Source organism: Pygocentrus nattereri, chromosome 5 (genome assembly GCF_015220715.1).
Source record: "Pygocentrus nattereri isolate fPygNat1 chromosome 5, fPygNat1.pri, whole genome shotgun sequence".
In the NCBI taxonomy this organism is placed as follows: Eukaryota; Metazoa; Chordata; class Actinopteri; order Characiformes; family Serrasalmidae; genus Pygocentrus; species Pygocentrus nattereri.
In genome coordinates this window covers 38233226-38249076 of record NC_051215.1, presented here as the reverse complement: position 1 = coordinate 38249076, position 15851 = coordinate 38233226, and the positions used below count along the sequence as shown (strand labels likewise).

At 37.2% G+C, this 15851-nt stretch overlaps 2 protein-coding genes across 2 annotated transcripts; both read right to left on the bottom strand.

The window, feature by feature from the left end:
- Window positions 1-3127: 3127 nt before the first annotated feature.
- Window positions 3128-6661, bottom strand: sar1ab (secretion associated, Ras related GTPase 1Ab). Its single transcript, XM_017723582.2, has 7 exons — window positions 6445-6661; window positions 5403-5472; window positions 4956-5075; window positions 4764-4829; window positions 4417-4520; window positions 4057-4188; window positions 3128-3756 (listed from the first exon to the last, which is right to left on the bottom strand). The coding sequence occupies exons 2-7, from the start codon at window positions 5458-5460 to the stop codon at window positions 3640-3642; spliced, it is 597 nt and encodes a 198-aa protein (XP_017579071.1). The 5' UTR covers window positions 5461-5472; window positions 6445-6661; the 3' UTR covers window positions 3128-3639.
- Window positions 6662-6887: 226 nt separating this feature from the next.
- ppa1b (inorganic pyrophosphatase 1b) lies at window positions 6888-15826 on the bottom strand. The gene is made up of 11 exons (XM_017723569.2): window positions 15670-15826; window positions 14240-14304; window positions 13747-13800; window positions 13427-13546; window positions 11651-11737; window positions 11422-11548; window positions 11211-11338; window positions 10106-10191; window positions 9274-9349; window positions 7711-7750; window positions 6888-7169 (listed from the first exon to the last, which is right to left on the bottom strand). The coding sequence occupies exons 1-11, from the start codon at window positions 15728-15730 to the stop codon at window positions 7141-7143; spliced, it is 873 nt and encodes a 290-aa protein (XP_017579058.1). The 5' UTR covers window positions 15731-15826; the 3' UTR covers window positions 6888-7140.
- Between the last annotated feature and the right edge of the window lie 25 nt (window positions 15827-15851).

Below are 15851 nucleotides of genomic sequence, written 5' to 3'. Positions count from 1 at the left end.
AGCATGTCATATAGTAGCTTGTATCCCATTGGCTACTCGGTATGAGACGGTATGACCGTCTAATATCACGTTTATTCATTGGACCAGAGCAGAGAGCGACCAAGAAAAGGCAAACTGGGTAAGTGTGCGAAATTAAAACGTGTTCAGTAATAAGAGGACAAATATTTAATTCTCTTTCTTAAATCTTTCTGACAAATTTGTTATATTTCTTCCTACTGAAACATGTATTTAGTGTCTTTGTTTCATGGCTTTATCGTTTTTGTTGTTCCTTCTGCAAATTTAAATCCCCTTTAAACAAACAAACAAACAAACACACACACACACACACACACACACACACACACACACATATATATATATATATATATATATATATATATATATATATATATATACACACACACACAGATAATATGTAGGCTGGATTCAGGTGTAATGGAAAGTCTGTTACTTATAATAATACTAATATATAAATAGCATATTTACAGTATCCTCTTGCTGCTCATTTAAAAACAATACTGGTTATCACCAGCTGAAATTGGAATAAGTTTCCTAAAGTATCTCCCTTGGCCTCATGTGCCATAATATATAACTCTGCCTTGCAATTACTTTCAATACATTGCATTTTAATTTATTTACATTTTAATGCCAGTGAATTAATGTAAAGGTACTGTGCATGAAAAATGTAATAAAATAACATGGGATCTAATTTTTCTGTTCCTTTCACAAAACTGAATCCTTTAAGCCTTACAGTTATGCAAACCCATTATGTAAATGAAGTGTATTGCCACACACCACCATGACATTTGGTCATTGCAATAAACAGTTTCCCCTATGACCTGATGTCAAAAGAACAAAGAATACAAACCATATAGCAGAATCTATTTATTTTTGTCTCCACCAAAACATCCCATTAAAGCGGTGCCATTTGTAGCATAATTTTAAGTTTCAAGTGTAAGCAGTCAAAATCTTTTCACATATGTACAAATACTGCATATGAAAAGTGACTTATTAATATGACATTCTGTGTATTGCACATGTGCTCTTCGTCTGGAAGTTTGTGCTTTTCATGAACTCTCATATCATTAACGCATGTAAATAATGATAGTCAAAAAGTACTCATTACTGCACAAATCAGGTAGTTTAACACTGAAAACAAGCCTGGGTGGGGGAGATGGGGGTGCGCTGCATACATTAAACTGCTGTACATACAATAATGCTGCCTTTAAAATATAAAAATGTAAACTACATTTGAAGGTCAAAATACAAAGACTAGGTTTATGTTAAACCTAAACTAGGTGTTTATTTAAGCATGTATACAGCCTCATATATCCACAGGTAAGCGACAAACCTGCTTCTTGTAAAAGAGTGAAAGACCAAAGTAATGCTACAATACTAAAACACCACCAACAGTAAGGCACAGAGGTGATAAAATGTTGATAAAGTTAAATATATATATATATATACAGTGAGTCCAAGAAGTATTTGATCCCTTGCTGATTTTCTTTGTTTGCCCACTAATAAAGACACTATCCTTCTACACTTTTAATGGTAGATATATTCTAACATGGAGAGACAGAATATCAAGACAAAAATCCAGAATATAATTTTAAAGAATATATTTTAATTAATTTGTATTTCAATGAGGAAAATAAGTATTTGATCCCTCTTGCCAAACACACTCAATACTTAGTGGCAAAGCTTTTGTTTGCAAGCACAGCGGTGAGACGTTTGTTGTAGTTAACCACAAGTTTAGCACACACACCAGGGGGAATTTTGGCCCACTCTTCTTTGCAGATCCTCTCTAAATCACGAAGGTTGGTGGGCTGTCGCTTGGCAACTCTGACCTTCAGCTCCCTCCATAGATTTTCGATCGGATTAAGGTCTGGCGACTGGCTGGGCCACTCCATGACCTTAATGTGATTTTTCTTGAGCCAATCCTTTGTTGCCTTTGCTGTATGTTTAGGGTCGTTATCATGTTGGAAGACCCAACCACGGCCCATTTTCAGATCCCTGGCAGAGGGGAGGAGGTTGTCCCTCAGGATTGTGCGGTACATGGCTCCATCCATCTTCCCAGTGATGCGGTGAAGTAGCCCTGTACCCTTGGCAGAGAAACACCCCCAAAACATTATGCTTCCACCTCCATGCTTGACGGTGGGCACAGTGTTCTTGGGGTCATAGACAGCATTTTTCTTCCTCCACACATGGCGGGTGGAGTTGAGGCCAAAAAGTTCAATTTTGGTCTCGTCTGACCACAAAACCTTCTCCCAATAACTTGGTTCATCTTTCAAATGATCATTGGCATACTTGAGGCGCGCCTCCACATGTGCTCCCTTCAGCAGGGGTACCTTTCGGGCACTGCAGGATGTGAATCCATTGTTGCGCAAAGTGTTGCCAATTGTTTCCTTGCAAACTGTGGTCCCAGCTGCCTTCAGGTCATTTGCTAACTCCTGCCGAGTGGTTGCAGGACGATTTCTGACCGTTCTCAGCATCATTGCCACCCCACGAGGCGAAATCTTCTTTGGAGCACCGGGCCGAGGTCTGTTGATTGTCATGTTATACTCTTTAAACTTTCTGATAATTGCACCAATAGTTGTTACTTTCACATCCAACACCTTACTAATCTTTTTGTAGCCCATTCCAGCTTTGTGAAGGTCAACAATTCTGACTCTGAGGTCCTGTGACAGCTCTTTGGTTTTACCCATGTTGGAGACTTGAAATCTGTGTGATCTGTCTGATTCTGTGGACAGGTGTTTTTCACACAAGTGATTAGTGAGAACAGGTGGCTTCAGGTCAGGTAACAAGTTGATTGGGAGTGTCTAACTGGTCTGTAAAAGCCAGAACTGCTAATGAATACTAAGGGATCAAATACTTATTTCACTCCATGAAATACAAATCAATTAATATATATTCCTTAGATTTATTTTCTGGATTTTCTTTTTAATATTCTGTCTCTCCATGTAAGAATACATCTACCATTAAAAGAATAGAATGATCATGTCTTTATTAGTGGGCCAACGAAGAAAATCAGCAAGGGATCAAATACTTCTTGGACTCACTGTATATATATATATATATATATATATACATATATATATATATATATATATATATATATATAGGCTATATAAGGCTATTTATTGCACTTCTTCTTTCCACTGAAGCTTTTCTATCCATATGACATGGATATCGCATGGCACAATTAATAATCATCTAGTCCCAACTGATAACACTGTTGCAAATAGAAGAACATTAAGGCACAGTATTGTACTTCTATGGCAGGCTATGTAACAGGCATTAAAGCTAAAAGCATAAAAAGTCCTTAATGAGAACTACACTGTAAATTGCTGCCATATATGCTATATTACTTTGTTTCTTGTAGACAGAAGTGGAAACTACACAAGTCTGCATGCAAATTTCTCTCATCACCACTAACTTTATGTGATAATATACATTCTTGCAGTCTTAAGAAGAGAATATATTTAAGGCTCAGATCAAAAGCATTTATCAGTAACATAACATTCACTTGTAAATGTGTCATTGTGTTAAAATGGTTTGTACTCCTGAGTCAAAACATTTAATAAATAGGGGGAAGTGGATTTGGGGTATGAAACTGTTCAGTAACACTGATTCTTCTAATTAGTCAATGTATTGAGAAAGCCACCTGAAACCTTCCCCGTATCCTTGCCTCTTTAAAACACTGCACATGAAAACTTCCATTGGCCTCTGGTTCAGTTCTTTCAGTGACACATTCCCCTAAAGCCAAACACAAAGATTGTTTAGAGTTCTCGCCAGTCGCTTCAAACAATTCAAAACAAAACAATTCGCTTCAAAACAAAACAATCCTCAAATATTAATTTCAAATGTAAGTAAAGGATCCGATGCAAAAGGCAAGCTGGTTTTCGACACTACAGCAACAAAAAGAAAAACAGAGATGGAACTATCACAACTAAACTGTAAAAAATATACGCTGACTGGGCTCATACTGGGAAGCAATTCCCTATCTACAGATTTAAAATAGTTTATAATGTTTAATAATGTTATATGGCTTACTACCTTTCCAGTAGTGTGTCCATACAGACCAAACATCCCCCTCAGTGCATCTTCACTAATTGCCTCTGGTCGATCAATTTTGTTTCCCAGAATGAGGATTGGCACATTAGAGATGGTCTCATCAGTTAAAAGAGCCTATAATTCAAGAAAATATCAGCATTTGCAGTTTTCATACTGGACAGTCAAGTCTTGACCTTGATCGTGCCTTGAACTAAAATGGAGGAAGAATTCAGTCACTCAGCAAATATTCAGCAGTTGTGTGAAAACAATTCAACTAAAAGCAAAGAACATAAATAATTAAGAATGTTTTAATAATAATAATAATAATAATAATAATAATAATAGTAATAAATAAGATCTTACATCTAGTTCAATTTTAGCCTCAAGTAGACGCTCATGGTCCGCACAGTCCACAAGGTAGACTATTCCGTTAATGGCTGGTAAGTAATTTTTCCAAACTCTTCTTGCTGTAGTTGAAAATGAATGTACATTTGCACAACGTCAGCGAAAAATGACCCCAGTGACCTCACACAGTGAAAAGCTGTCCAATCATGCAGATAATAAATAACCCCATACTACGCTCTGGGCCCTGATTTTAGAGGGCGTCTTTAAAACAACATCCTTTATGAAGCTTATATTAAGCATACAATACAGTAATTCAGTGCCCCCTTAGCAGCATGAAGGCTTCATTGCTGGATTTCTGTGTTTACCTTGTGCATGTCCACCCAGATCAAATGTTGTGAAAGTCATTCCCGCAATTGTCAACTCTTCTGAAGCTGAAAGAAATGACACGAGACATTCACCATAGAGATTAATAGGCTTTCTAAGGTAAATCATGACACTTAACATATATTGCTGTGCAGTTCCTCTCTGTGAAGCACCCAAAGCCAATAAATACTTACTTGGGTGAAGCGTTGGAACATGCTGTCCAAGTCTGTCATCTCTGAGCATATGCAGTAATGTTGTTTTTCCTGCATTGTCTAACCCAAGGAAAACCAGCTTCCCAGTCTTTTTATACAGCCCTAAAGAAGAAAATGTATGTTTGCAGGCCCAACTTTCACTAAACTGAATGAATCAACACTAATGCTGATCGGTTTTATATCCAGAGGTGGACAGTAAGTAGTTGCATGCATTTTTTCCATATATTTATATCTGTGTGTGTGTGTGTGTGTGTGTGTATGTATATATATATATATATATATATATATATATATATATATATATATATATATATATATATATATATTTCTCGGGTGTGGCTTTGAGCTTCTCTACCCACCTCTGGCCATATAACAGCACAATTCCAGTGAGAGAAAAGTCTCACTGACACATCAGTGATGATACTTTACCTAATATGTGTAAAACGCCACTGAATCCTCTGTAGATCCAATCCCATATGAAAGACATTCTGCTGCGATTCTATGGCGAAACAATGTAAAACAGACAAGTAGTGACTCGGTAATGAACAGTGTTTTAGTGAGTCCCAAGCCATCTTTATCTCTTTCGGCTCTTATCTAAGTTAGCATATCTGAAAAGCCTACAGTAAGTTTTAAATGTACAGTATATTATAAGCGCTGAAGGTGCTAATATGGTAAAGGTAATGTCGCTTGTTACCTTGGTGACAAAGCGCTTTAAGTAAATCTATTTAACGTGTAAGCAAGCCGCTAACAGCACTTTCACAAAGCTGCTAAAACTTTCTGCATGACTGCTGGATTGTGGTCCACAGTGCTCACGTGATTCAGACTTTATTTTACAGGAAAAAAAACGGCTCTAGTAAATTCGGGTGCCCTACACCAAACTTTCACAACTATTTTTACGGACGGGTACTGACATTCGCTACTTGACACCATGCAACCATGGCATACAGACACCTCTGTCACTCAAATGACAGAGACTTTCTGACCACGAAGCCATTATGAAATGTAAAAGGCCCGCTGTTAATTTAGGGTACTACATTTGGGCTAGGTCTGTAAGGTAACGTCCTTTAAACATTTCACACTGCACGATCAGATAGCTGGCGGTTCTGTTGGACGTCAACGAGCTGTCCGAGTAAATAAGCGTTAACTTAACGTCACACCGAGCAGTAAAAGTCAGTATCGTTAAAGAAAGAGTATTCGCATCAACATCCCGGATTTCTTTTAAAAAATAGGACAACTTAACATAGCTTAACAGAATGGTGTGTTCAGGCGACTCACTAGTTCTCAGCTGTTTGCTTATTAAGTCTTTGGAAGTAACAGAAACACACGTATTCCTCCATTTCGCCCTTGGTAGAAATGTCATTACACCTCACAGCAGTCATTCTGTCATTTTAAACACGTAATCTATACAATGTGGGGAAACTTTTAATTAAAAGGAGTCATTTTAAACTTAAAAATACCTAACATAACCCACCTTGTTGTCTCTTTCGGTCGCCCGTCTGCTTCTTCGTCAAAAACGGTCACTTCGAAAGAACCAAGAGGTACTTAGTGTCTTTAACGAGTTTGCTATAGCGAACTCGAATAAGGATTGTGATCAACAGTAGTCTCTTAACTTAAAGCTGCAGGTAAACAAAACGCTTGTACCACAGCTACGTGTAGTAGCACTAGTGAGGGAGAAGCTGTGAACAGCTCCCTCCTGTGGCGGATACTTAAATTGCTGTAGAAAGTAGGAGAAGCCTCTGTGGTTGAGTTGCTGCACCATCTGCAGTTGTACTGATGAAAAAAAACATTCTACACACTTTTCTTCAATGCCTGCAATCCAGGTTTCAAATTATTTAACGTATTGCAATTACAATGAGACAATATTATATTCACTGTAAGAATACAATACAAACAGAAAAAAAAGCAACAGAAAAATGTGTCAGGAAAAAAACTTTATTAAAGCAACCACACAGTACCTGAGTTTGACCAGACTGTTGAGTTTTCTGTTACACAGTATACAGTATCTAATGACACCTTGATTAAATAATTGAAAAATAAATTTAGCAAGACATGTTAACTTCTCACAGCTATCATGACACTTTCTAGACCCTGTAAATTACCCATCTCTGCATTACACATACATAGTCTAAATAGATGAGATCAGACTGGTCCATGTATTGCTCTTCCATCACTTCTCATAATAAAACCATTTGTCAACTGAAAAAGAAAGAAAAATAAGGTTAAGTAACTCATTAAGTAACTGCATTTAAAGCTGTCCAACATTTCTTTCTACTAGGGGGCAAAAAGCTTTACTGAGAAATTAAAGAGCCATGTATGCAAAATGTCATAAGCGAGCATGAGGTTATGTGCTGGCCAGAAGCTGCCTTTTGCCCCATTTTCAGCTGTGCTTTTGAAGAATGCTGGAGACTCACTGGTTCAGAAATGCAGCACAACCTTTAGGAAAAAACAGCACTACACAACTTTAAACTAGTTTTAATACCTGAAAAACTTGCAATACAAGAATATACAACAGGTTGTTTGGGAGGAAAACTATGTAAGTATAATCTCCAAAAATTTGAAGACTCCTGTAATAAATGCATGTGCGAGTGAGATTCTTAATGGTACAAACATTTTTCCTAGCTGGCGTCGATTTCTGCCAAAGACGACGCTAGAATGCAGTGAAAGAGCGAAACAAAAAAGCTAGCAACAAGTAAGCAAGCAAACACTCAAATACACATCATTAAAAAGGCCTGCATACCTGAGTTTGGAATGGATCCTGCATCTCCTAAAGGAGAAGTCTGGAAGTGTGGGAAAAAAACAGAAAAAGAATGAACCTTATGTGCAACCAAACCTGATATGAAGACCCAAAGGAGTATAGTGCAATCGCCCAAACTGAAGCCTGGAAAACATGTAGTTCTCTACAATTAACATCAATATCCTAGTTCACATTCAAATGTAGTTTTATTAGCATGACTAAAGTACAGTATTGCAAAATTACAGTGGCAATAACTGATAACTATACTGACAATAGTAACAATATTAATAACTAATTATAATAATAAAAGTTTAGGCAACCCTGGGAAAATGACATTTTGCTGACTGAAAATACTAAATGATTTTGTTGAGTGAAAATAAGTACATCTTCTACAGAGAACACACTTCTGTACATTTTAATGCACAATTCTGTTTATTTGCTGAATTTAGCATATTGCAAACCCTTGAAGAACCATCTTTTTTTTTTTTTTTTTTTAAGGGTCGGTAGGATTGGAGTTAGGAGGGTGTCACCCACTGGATATCTCAGGCAGTGAGATATGTTACATATTTAGCAGCAAGAGGAGTTGTGTGCTGATCGCCAAGAATACTGTTATTTTTCTACTTGTGTTAGTTTTTCAAAAAAAATTGGATCCTATAGTGAACACACAGTCATTCCTCTCTAGGCAGTCAGAATTTTCTATATTTACCTTTTTTTATGGTCAGACTGTGGCCACTGAGCCTGTTCTTGGTCAGGATCTGTTTCTTCTTTGGATCTCTGACAGGCAAGATATTCTCTTACAATTCATAACCTGCATTTTAGTTTACTTTAAGTTTTAAGGACTGAGGCTACTTTGTCATCTGTTAAGATGATAAAGCTTGTATGCAAATTTATAGTCCGGCACTTTGGATTTGAAATGATGCAATGGCTTATGTTTACAAAATGTTTAAAGTCCATCACCTTGACTTTAATTCAAAAGTAGGTGATTCGTATAGAAATTTCTTGAACATTTGATATGTGCTGAATAAAGCTTCTGACTGATTTGATCTGTTCTAACTCAGGAAAATCTTTCTAGGTTTCAGGCTAAAACTTGGGAAGTCCAGTACCTCGATAAACCATGTGTACTGACATACCAACTCATCACAACAGGTCTCTTAGGACTTTCCACATGCAGAAAACAAGAATGAAGAAACTTTTTACATCTTACTTTTTAGTCCTTAAAAATCCTCACTCACAACGGGCTCCAAGTAAACTGCACTGAAGATGTCAGATATGTACTTAAGCTTTGCATGTGTGGTGTACTCTTAGAGCTACAAAGGTTTAAGGGCTTTTCTTCACTAGAGTTCTTGTTCAGCCACTTTGTGGCTAGGTTTACACATCTACTTGTTTTGGTAATTAACAGGGGTTTCCTTCTTCAATGCACTTTCATATGCTCTAAATTTTATGTTTTTCTGTTTGATATCATGGTGAAGTATGTCAATGCTACTATGTTGGAATGCTACAAAGAAGATCCTATCTGAGAATTAAGAGAGTTCAACAGAAAAAAGCAAGGGAAAAAACAGTCCTTACTCCATCAACAACTGCTTTGGCTTCCTCCGGTGAGAAGCAGAATGGACTGCCTGCCTCCGACACACAAGTGTTTTTACTTCATAGACAGACAGATTAAGGGAAAGTTAGCACATGGGGGGGGCAGATATGTAGACATCATTCATGAGTTGGTTATTTGTCTGATCACTGAGGCTCAACACCATCTATCACAATCCTAATAATAATCTTGATGATAATCTGATGTCAAGAAAAATTAATTTCAAAGTCATACATTGTGTCTTACTGTTAGAGCTTAGAGTGTAACTAAGCACACAGTGAACCATTTTATAGTAGGGTTGTGACACTTTTTTGGCTCCAAAACATCTAGAACATTTATCCCACTATTTTCCATTTTCTTTTGATGTTGCAGAAGGATTAAGCTTAAAAAAAAGGTAAATAAACAAAACGTGTGGCAAGTTATCATGCAGTAGCCACAAGTGTAACTAATAATGCTGCAGTGACAAAAGCTGGTACTACCAACATTGATTTTTGTTCATTTCTGATTTACAGACTATTCACTGTTCTTGTACCCCAGAGAATGACTACATCAAAGGGATGCTGAGACATTTGTAAGCCGCTTTACAGACAGCAGATTCAACAAACCTGGCAGATTCAACAAACCTGGCTCTAATATTCAGATGAAAATTCAAAAACTGCATTTAAAGTCTGGATGTTAAGATGCCTGAACCTCTAATGTTGACCTTAAGACCTTAACGGCCTTTATGACACAATGTCTTTAAGAACATATTTGAAAACAAACTTTCATATTTTCTAGCTACACAGAAAGCAAGAGCAAGCGTTCTGAAGGGCTTACCAGTTCAGCTCCCCAGCATTGCTATGCTGTGAGATAAGCGCTTTCCAGAACTCATGGGTGCTTTTGATAGTCTTAATAGCAAAGTCCTGTAAACAAACAAGCAAATAAAGGAAATCAGTTTTAGATCGTGTTGAGAAGGCATAAATTAATTTATAACTGAACGTGAAACAGTGAACAGTATTGCTCAATGTTTACTGGTGTTAACCATTTAAAATAAAAAAAAGGATTAAAGTAACACATTTTAGATCTCACTCTGAACATCTGGCAAACCTGTACCATAAATATACTGTTCATGACCTGCAGAGTCAATAAGAAGTAGAGATGGAACTGTCTGATACCCAGTATCACTATTGGGACAATGTCATCACAAAAGGCTGGAACTGATATTGATGGCAGAAGAAAATAAATAAATAAATAAATAAATATCTGTGCACAGATTAATTTCAATGCATCCACACACAAGACCTTTTGTAGTGCTATCACTAAGTGGGAAATCTAGCTTAACTAGGGTGGGAAAAAAAGCTATCTGCATTCTAGTCAGAGCTCTGCAGCAAGACACAACATAACTCAGCACTGTTCTCAACTCACACCTGCCCAATGAGGACAGTACCTTATACATACAATAAAAGTACACAGTACAATAAAAGTACCTGCAGAAACAGAAATCCCAACCACTACTATGTCAATGTTAATTTGATGAGAAATTACAGCAGCAGTCAACAATGAAAGGAAATGCAGATACATTGTGCAAGCAATGCTGTAATTTTCAGGAGGCAACTGGTATGGGCAGTAAAAGAACTGAGATTGCTGGGATTGAGCAATGAAGGAGTATTGAGGGTGCTGGAGCTCAGACAGTAGCACACAGGTCAGGAGTGCTGAGAGTGCGGGAGGAAAGTACAGTACATTTAGGGAATGAGGTTGGTGGTGACCAAGACTGTAAATATCTACATTCAACTCAGAGAAATATAGCGTGGCAACAGAATAAAAAAAGGTTAAACAAACTCCACTGTAGTTTAAAAAAGTTTAAGGGTAGAAAAAAAAGTTTAAGGGTAGAAAACACTGCTAAGAATATATGGTAAATGTGTTCTTGGATCTGAACACATACCTTGTCTTTGAACTCTCCATTAAAAGCAAACTGGTTTTCAGGCTTTCCGTCTGGCACCTTGTAGCGTCTAAACCAGTCCACAGTGGCTTCGAGGTAGCCTGGTTTGAGTCGCTGAACATCACTAATATCTAAAATGCAGATCATGAATCAAATGAGAATGATTACACATTAAAAAAAATGTGTAAGACCAGGAAGCACTGCGACTTATTACCATTCAAGTCCTTTGCTTCTGGGTCATCAACATTGATTGCAATAACCTTCCAGTCAGTTTCACCTTCATCAATCATCGCCAGAACACCCAGGACTTTTACTTTGATAATATCTCCTCGGGAGCACACCTTAAAAAAAATAAGATGCACATGCATGGAGAAAGAGGCATGCTATATGTGGCCTATTTAGAGACATTAACAACAACAAAAACAAACAAAATACATAGATACCTTGCTACCAATTTCACAGACATCAATTGGGTCATTATCACCACAACATCCTGTATCACAGTCTGTGTGGCCAGGGTCTTCCCATGTCTGTCAAGGAGAAATGTTGTTTAGGGGATACAGAGACAGTGTTCAGATATCTGTCCATAAGGTAAGTGATACTTACCTTGTCAAAAGGTACAACGTGCTGTTTTTAATTTAGAATTATTATTAGGTTTATGTCACAGCAGTTCTCCCTACATTCAAACCCAGGAAAGTGTAAGCACAGTGGTTAGGAGCATCAGGCTCCAGTCTAAAATCTCCAAACACAACCAAGTACACACACCCAGACACTGTGCACAGATATCTACTTTTCTGCACACTGAAAAATGTCTGTAGATTTCTCTCAGCTGTACCTATTCACAACAAGTGGGAAACAAGTGCTCAGATGCTACAGATCTGAATACTTACATTTAACACCTAAATCCCATAAATTTTCCAATGAAATTCAAGACAGGAGATTGGCTAGGCCATGCAAGCACCTATACGTCTTGACTTATTTTGGTCATACATTCAGGATCGTTGTCTTGTTTGAAAGTCCATCTTTTTCCATTTTTTGGCCAAGATTAAATTCTCTTTTACTACATCCTGGTAGATGACTCCTTTCATGTTTCGCTTAGTGTCATGTTATGCCCCAATATCATTTGCAGAGAAGCAACCCAATATCATGATGCTCCCACCTCCAGACTTCATTGTAATGTGTTCTTGGGATCATATGTGCAGCCCTTCTTTCTTCAAACATTAACTAAATTATTGCTAAAGAGTTCTTTTTTTTGTTTTGTCTGATCAGATTACACTGTTCCAAAAGGGTTTTGGAAAAGTAGTTGGCCTAAATTTTAGACAAGCATCGTCTAAAATGGTAGACTAAAATGGTTGTGCTTCTTTTTTTAGCAGAGGGAGTTTTGCATGGGGTGTAGGAACAGAAATGACTGCAGTGAAGTTTGTTGCTTACTGTTCTCTGTGTACCTGTTGCTCTTGCTGTTTTCATGTCGTCATGCAACTATTTTCAAGTGAGTGCTGGCTTCTCTCTTAGCTTCTTTATAATTAGTTTGGGACAAATCTAGAACGCCACATACACAAGTGTATGAACTTCCACAAACCTTCCAACTGCATATGATCAAACCAATCAATGTTGTCCCCAAGAACTTTAGGAAGCACATTCAGCTTCATCAATGCAAAACAATTTTATAACGATAGCAGGTGCAATTTCAATGAGAACTTCTTATATTTTGGCAGCAATTATATATAGAACTTTATTTATATGCATGTTTAACATACTGAAGTACATCATTTTCATTTATGCTTATTTATAATCTCTTTTTGTTCATATTTGTAATTAATTAATTAATTACAATTAAATTGTAAGTAAAAAAATAAGTGAAAAGACATTGCATATGTACATTCAAAGTGAATATATGTAGTGTTTTTTTCCCCTACGACAAAAACAAAGGTGTCTGAATACTCGCTTCCCTTCACTGTACACGAGGGAATAGGGCAGTCAGATCACGCCTTATAGTGTTTCAGGCAACGTTAATATATTTCTGTAAGATGGTTGTGGTGGAAGACGTCACAAAACACTGACAAAAATAGCTGCAGTGAAATAATTCTGGACCAGTTTTTATATTAAAAAAAAAAGAATAAATACTAATGATTCATCTGCATTATTTTTCTTTAGCACATTGAATATGCTGAATATAAATTTTGCACTGCCTGCAAAATAACGTTTTTAATCTGCCTTACCTGAGGAATTGCACCATAGTTCCAGATGTAGCCTTTATGTGGGAAAACATTTGCCACGTAGCGCAAATTACCCTTCTTCACATCCTGCTTTATTGGGTTGAGAGGGTCTTTTGTGGCAATCTGAAAAGTAAGCAATCATTATTCTAATAAGAGGGAAGACACTGTTAACTAAAGTCTGTATTTAGATAATTACTACTGCACCCATTTTTTTGTACAGCACATGCATTTGCAGTCACATAATGAGGAGACTGCCACACGATTTAAAATCTGCAAATTAAATTAAACATTATTAATTTCTGATCAATCATGATAAGCCATACCTCCATTTTTGCATTTGTCCATCGTGGTACTTCAACAACCATGTGGAAAATGTTCTGTGGATTGAATCACATTCCATGTCATTCCTGTACAATATCTAATTATGGCTACAGATTATTCTGTTAATTTAAGTCACTGAGGATTTAGATAATATTTCAACTCATACACTAATAACTAATATAACATATGGCATCCAATGAGATAATGATGACATCCTATCAGAAGAAAACAAAAAAAAAGAAGATAAGGTAAGAATAAATGAAATGTAGTTGTTCAACACTGTGTTAGAAGGGTATAGTTCATACACTTGTTGCACAAACAGTAATATATGACAGACACTGTAAGATTGTGAACTGACTACCAATTACTCAAGAAATCTCATGGGAGATAAACTATTAATATTGTTGGAAAATAAGCTTAAAAAGAAATACCAATATCAGTAACTGAAGCTAGCTCCCAGGCAGTTGGACTAGAGGTTAAAAGAAGCATCAATACCTGGGCTTCATCTGCAAACATAGGTACGTCATGGAATGGTGAAATGTATTTCCCATCCGAGTTTTCTGTTTAGAAAGAGAATCAACAAAAATGTCTTTCACTGACATGGAAAGGTATATTCACTTTAATTCCTTTACTGACCTAGTCAGCATTGCTGTTGCTCAGACCCCTTATAAGGGGTCCACAGAGAACTCAGTACTTTTCTGACCTGATATTTGTCTACTCCCACATTGTTTTCGGAGGCAACTTTTAATTGTTTATGCTTCTGACTGATGAACAATATTTTTCTAAAGTGTATAGTTTTCAGCTGATTTTCCTCAGATTACGATCCTTTTTAGTGACGTAAAGAAAGGCCCAAACTGCACCAGAGCACTGCCCTTACTCCAGATCAAATGAATCAGTCCCACTGCACTGCACTGGATTAATATGGCAAATGTTAAAAACTCATAGGCTTGTTAACATCTGTCAGTCTTTTAATAGCTACATTATCATTGTACTGCTGTTCTGTTATTCTACTCCATATGAAATCCTGATGGATCATGCCCTTCCTTAATACTGTATGATGTCCTCCATCCAAGAACTGATTTAGTTAAGTAGTTAAACATAAAACATGTAGGTTAAAGTATATAATACACCTAGTAATCTCATAGACTAATGCATTCATTTAAGCAGAGTTTTCAAATTGGATGAAAACTCACCCATGCAGTGTATGAGTGGCCACTACTGAGTCTTTCCAGTCACCTATTCGCCCACAGCCGTTTAAAATACTGTCTGCATTCAGATATATATTAGCACTAGCCTAGCGGTTTCACAACAGGGCATACCTATCTGATTTCCTAGAGTTAAAAAAGGAAGAAAAAAATACAATGAATGAGTTTGTTAGGCTCTCTTTTTACTGCAGCCTGCGCCCTGAGAGATCTGCAGACGAAGGATGACAAGCAGTTGCCCCACTGCAGCTACACACGCCATCTCTCCCACCTATTATATCGTATAGAGCACTGTCTGTCTGTACACTCTTTGTACAACCTCTATTAAATAATCCTGAAAGGCCTGCCATAACACTGAAATATTATCTAAAGTATCCGCCCTCAATGACGAAGCTCATACATAACAAAACGTAACCCAGACAATGAATGTTTCATCAGCCAAAATTAAAATGTAACTATACATTCATATCTGTTCGTTAATACGCTATTAGCCACGGAACATAACATTAAAAATGCTGTAATAAATCTACTGCAATGTTATGCGGCAATACAATCCACTCAAATCTGGCTTAAATAAGGTCACTTAAATAAGGCGGCAGCTAGTTAACCTAATGAATGCGACACGTGGGAGTTCACGGCGCAGAGTCTACGAATGCAAACAATCTTCGCTACACTTCGCTAGTTCAGGACTTAAAACAAAAAAAAACATATTGTCCCACTCACTGTAAAACACCCTATAACTCAGAGTATTAGGGTGTCCTCTTTCCTCAATTGTGAAGCTCATGGTGGCTGGAAACCTGTCTCCGGGAAACTCGCGGCGAAAGAGGGAGCAATTCAATGACGTGTGAAGAGTGAGGGCTTCGAAACTGACATGCGCACTTGAGGGTAACAGCCCAATTCGATAA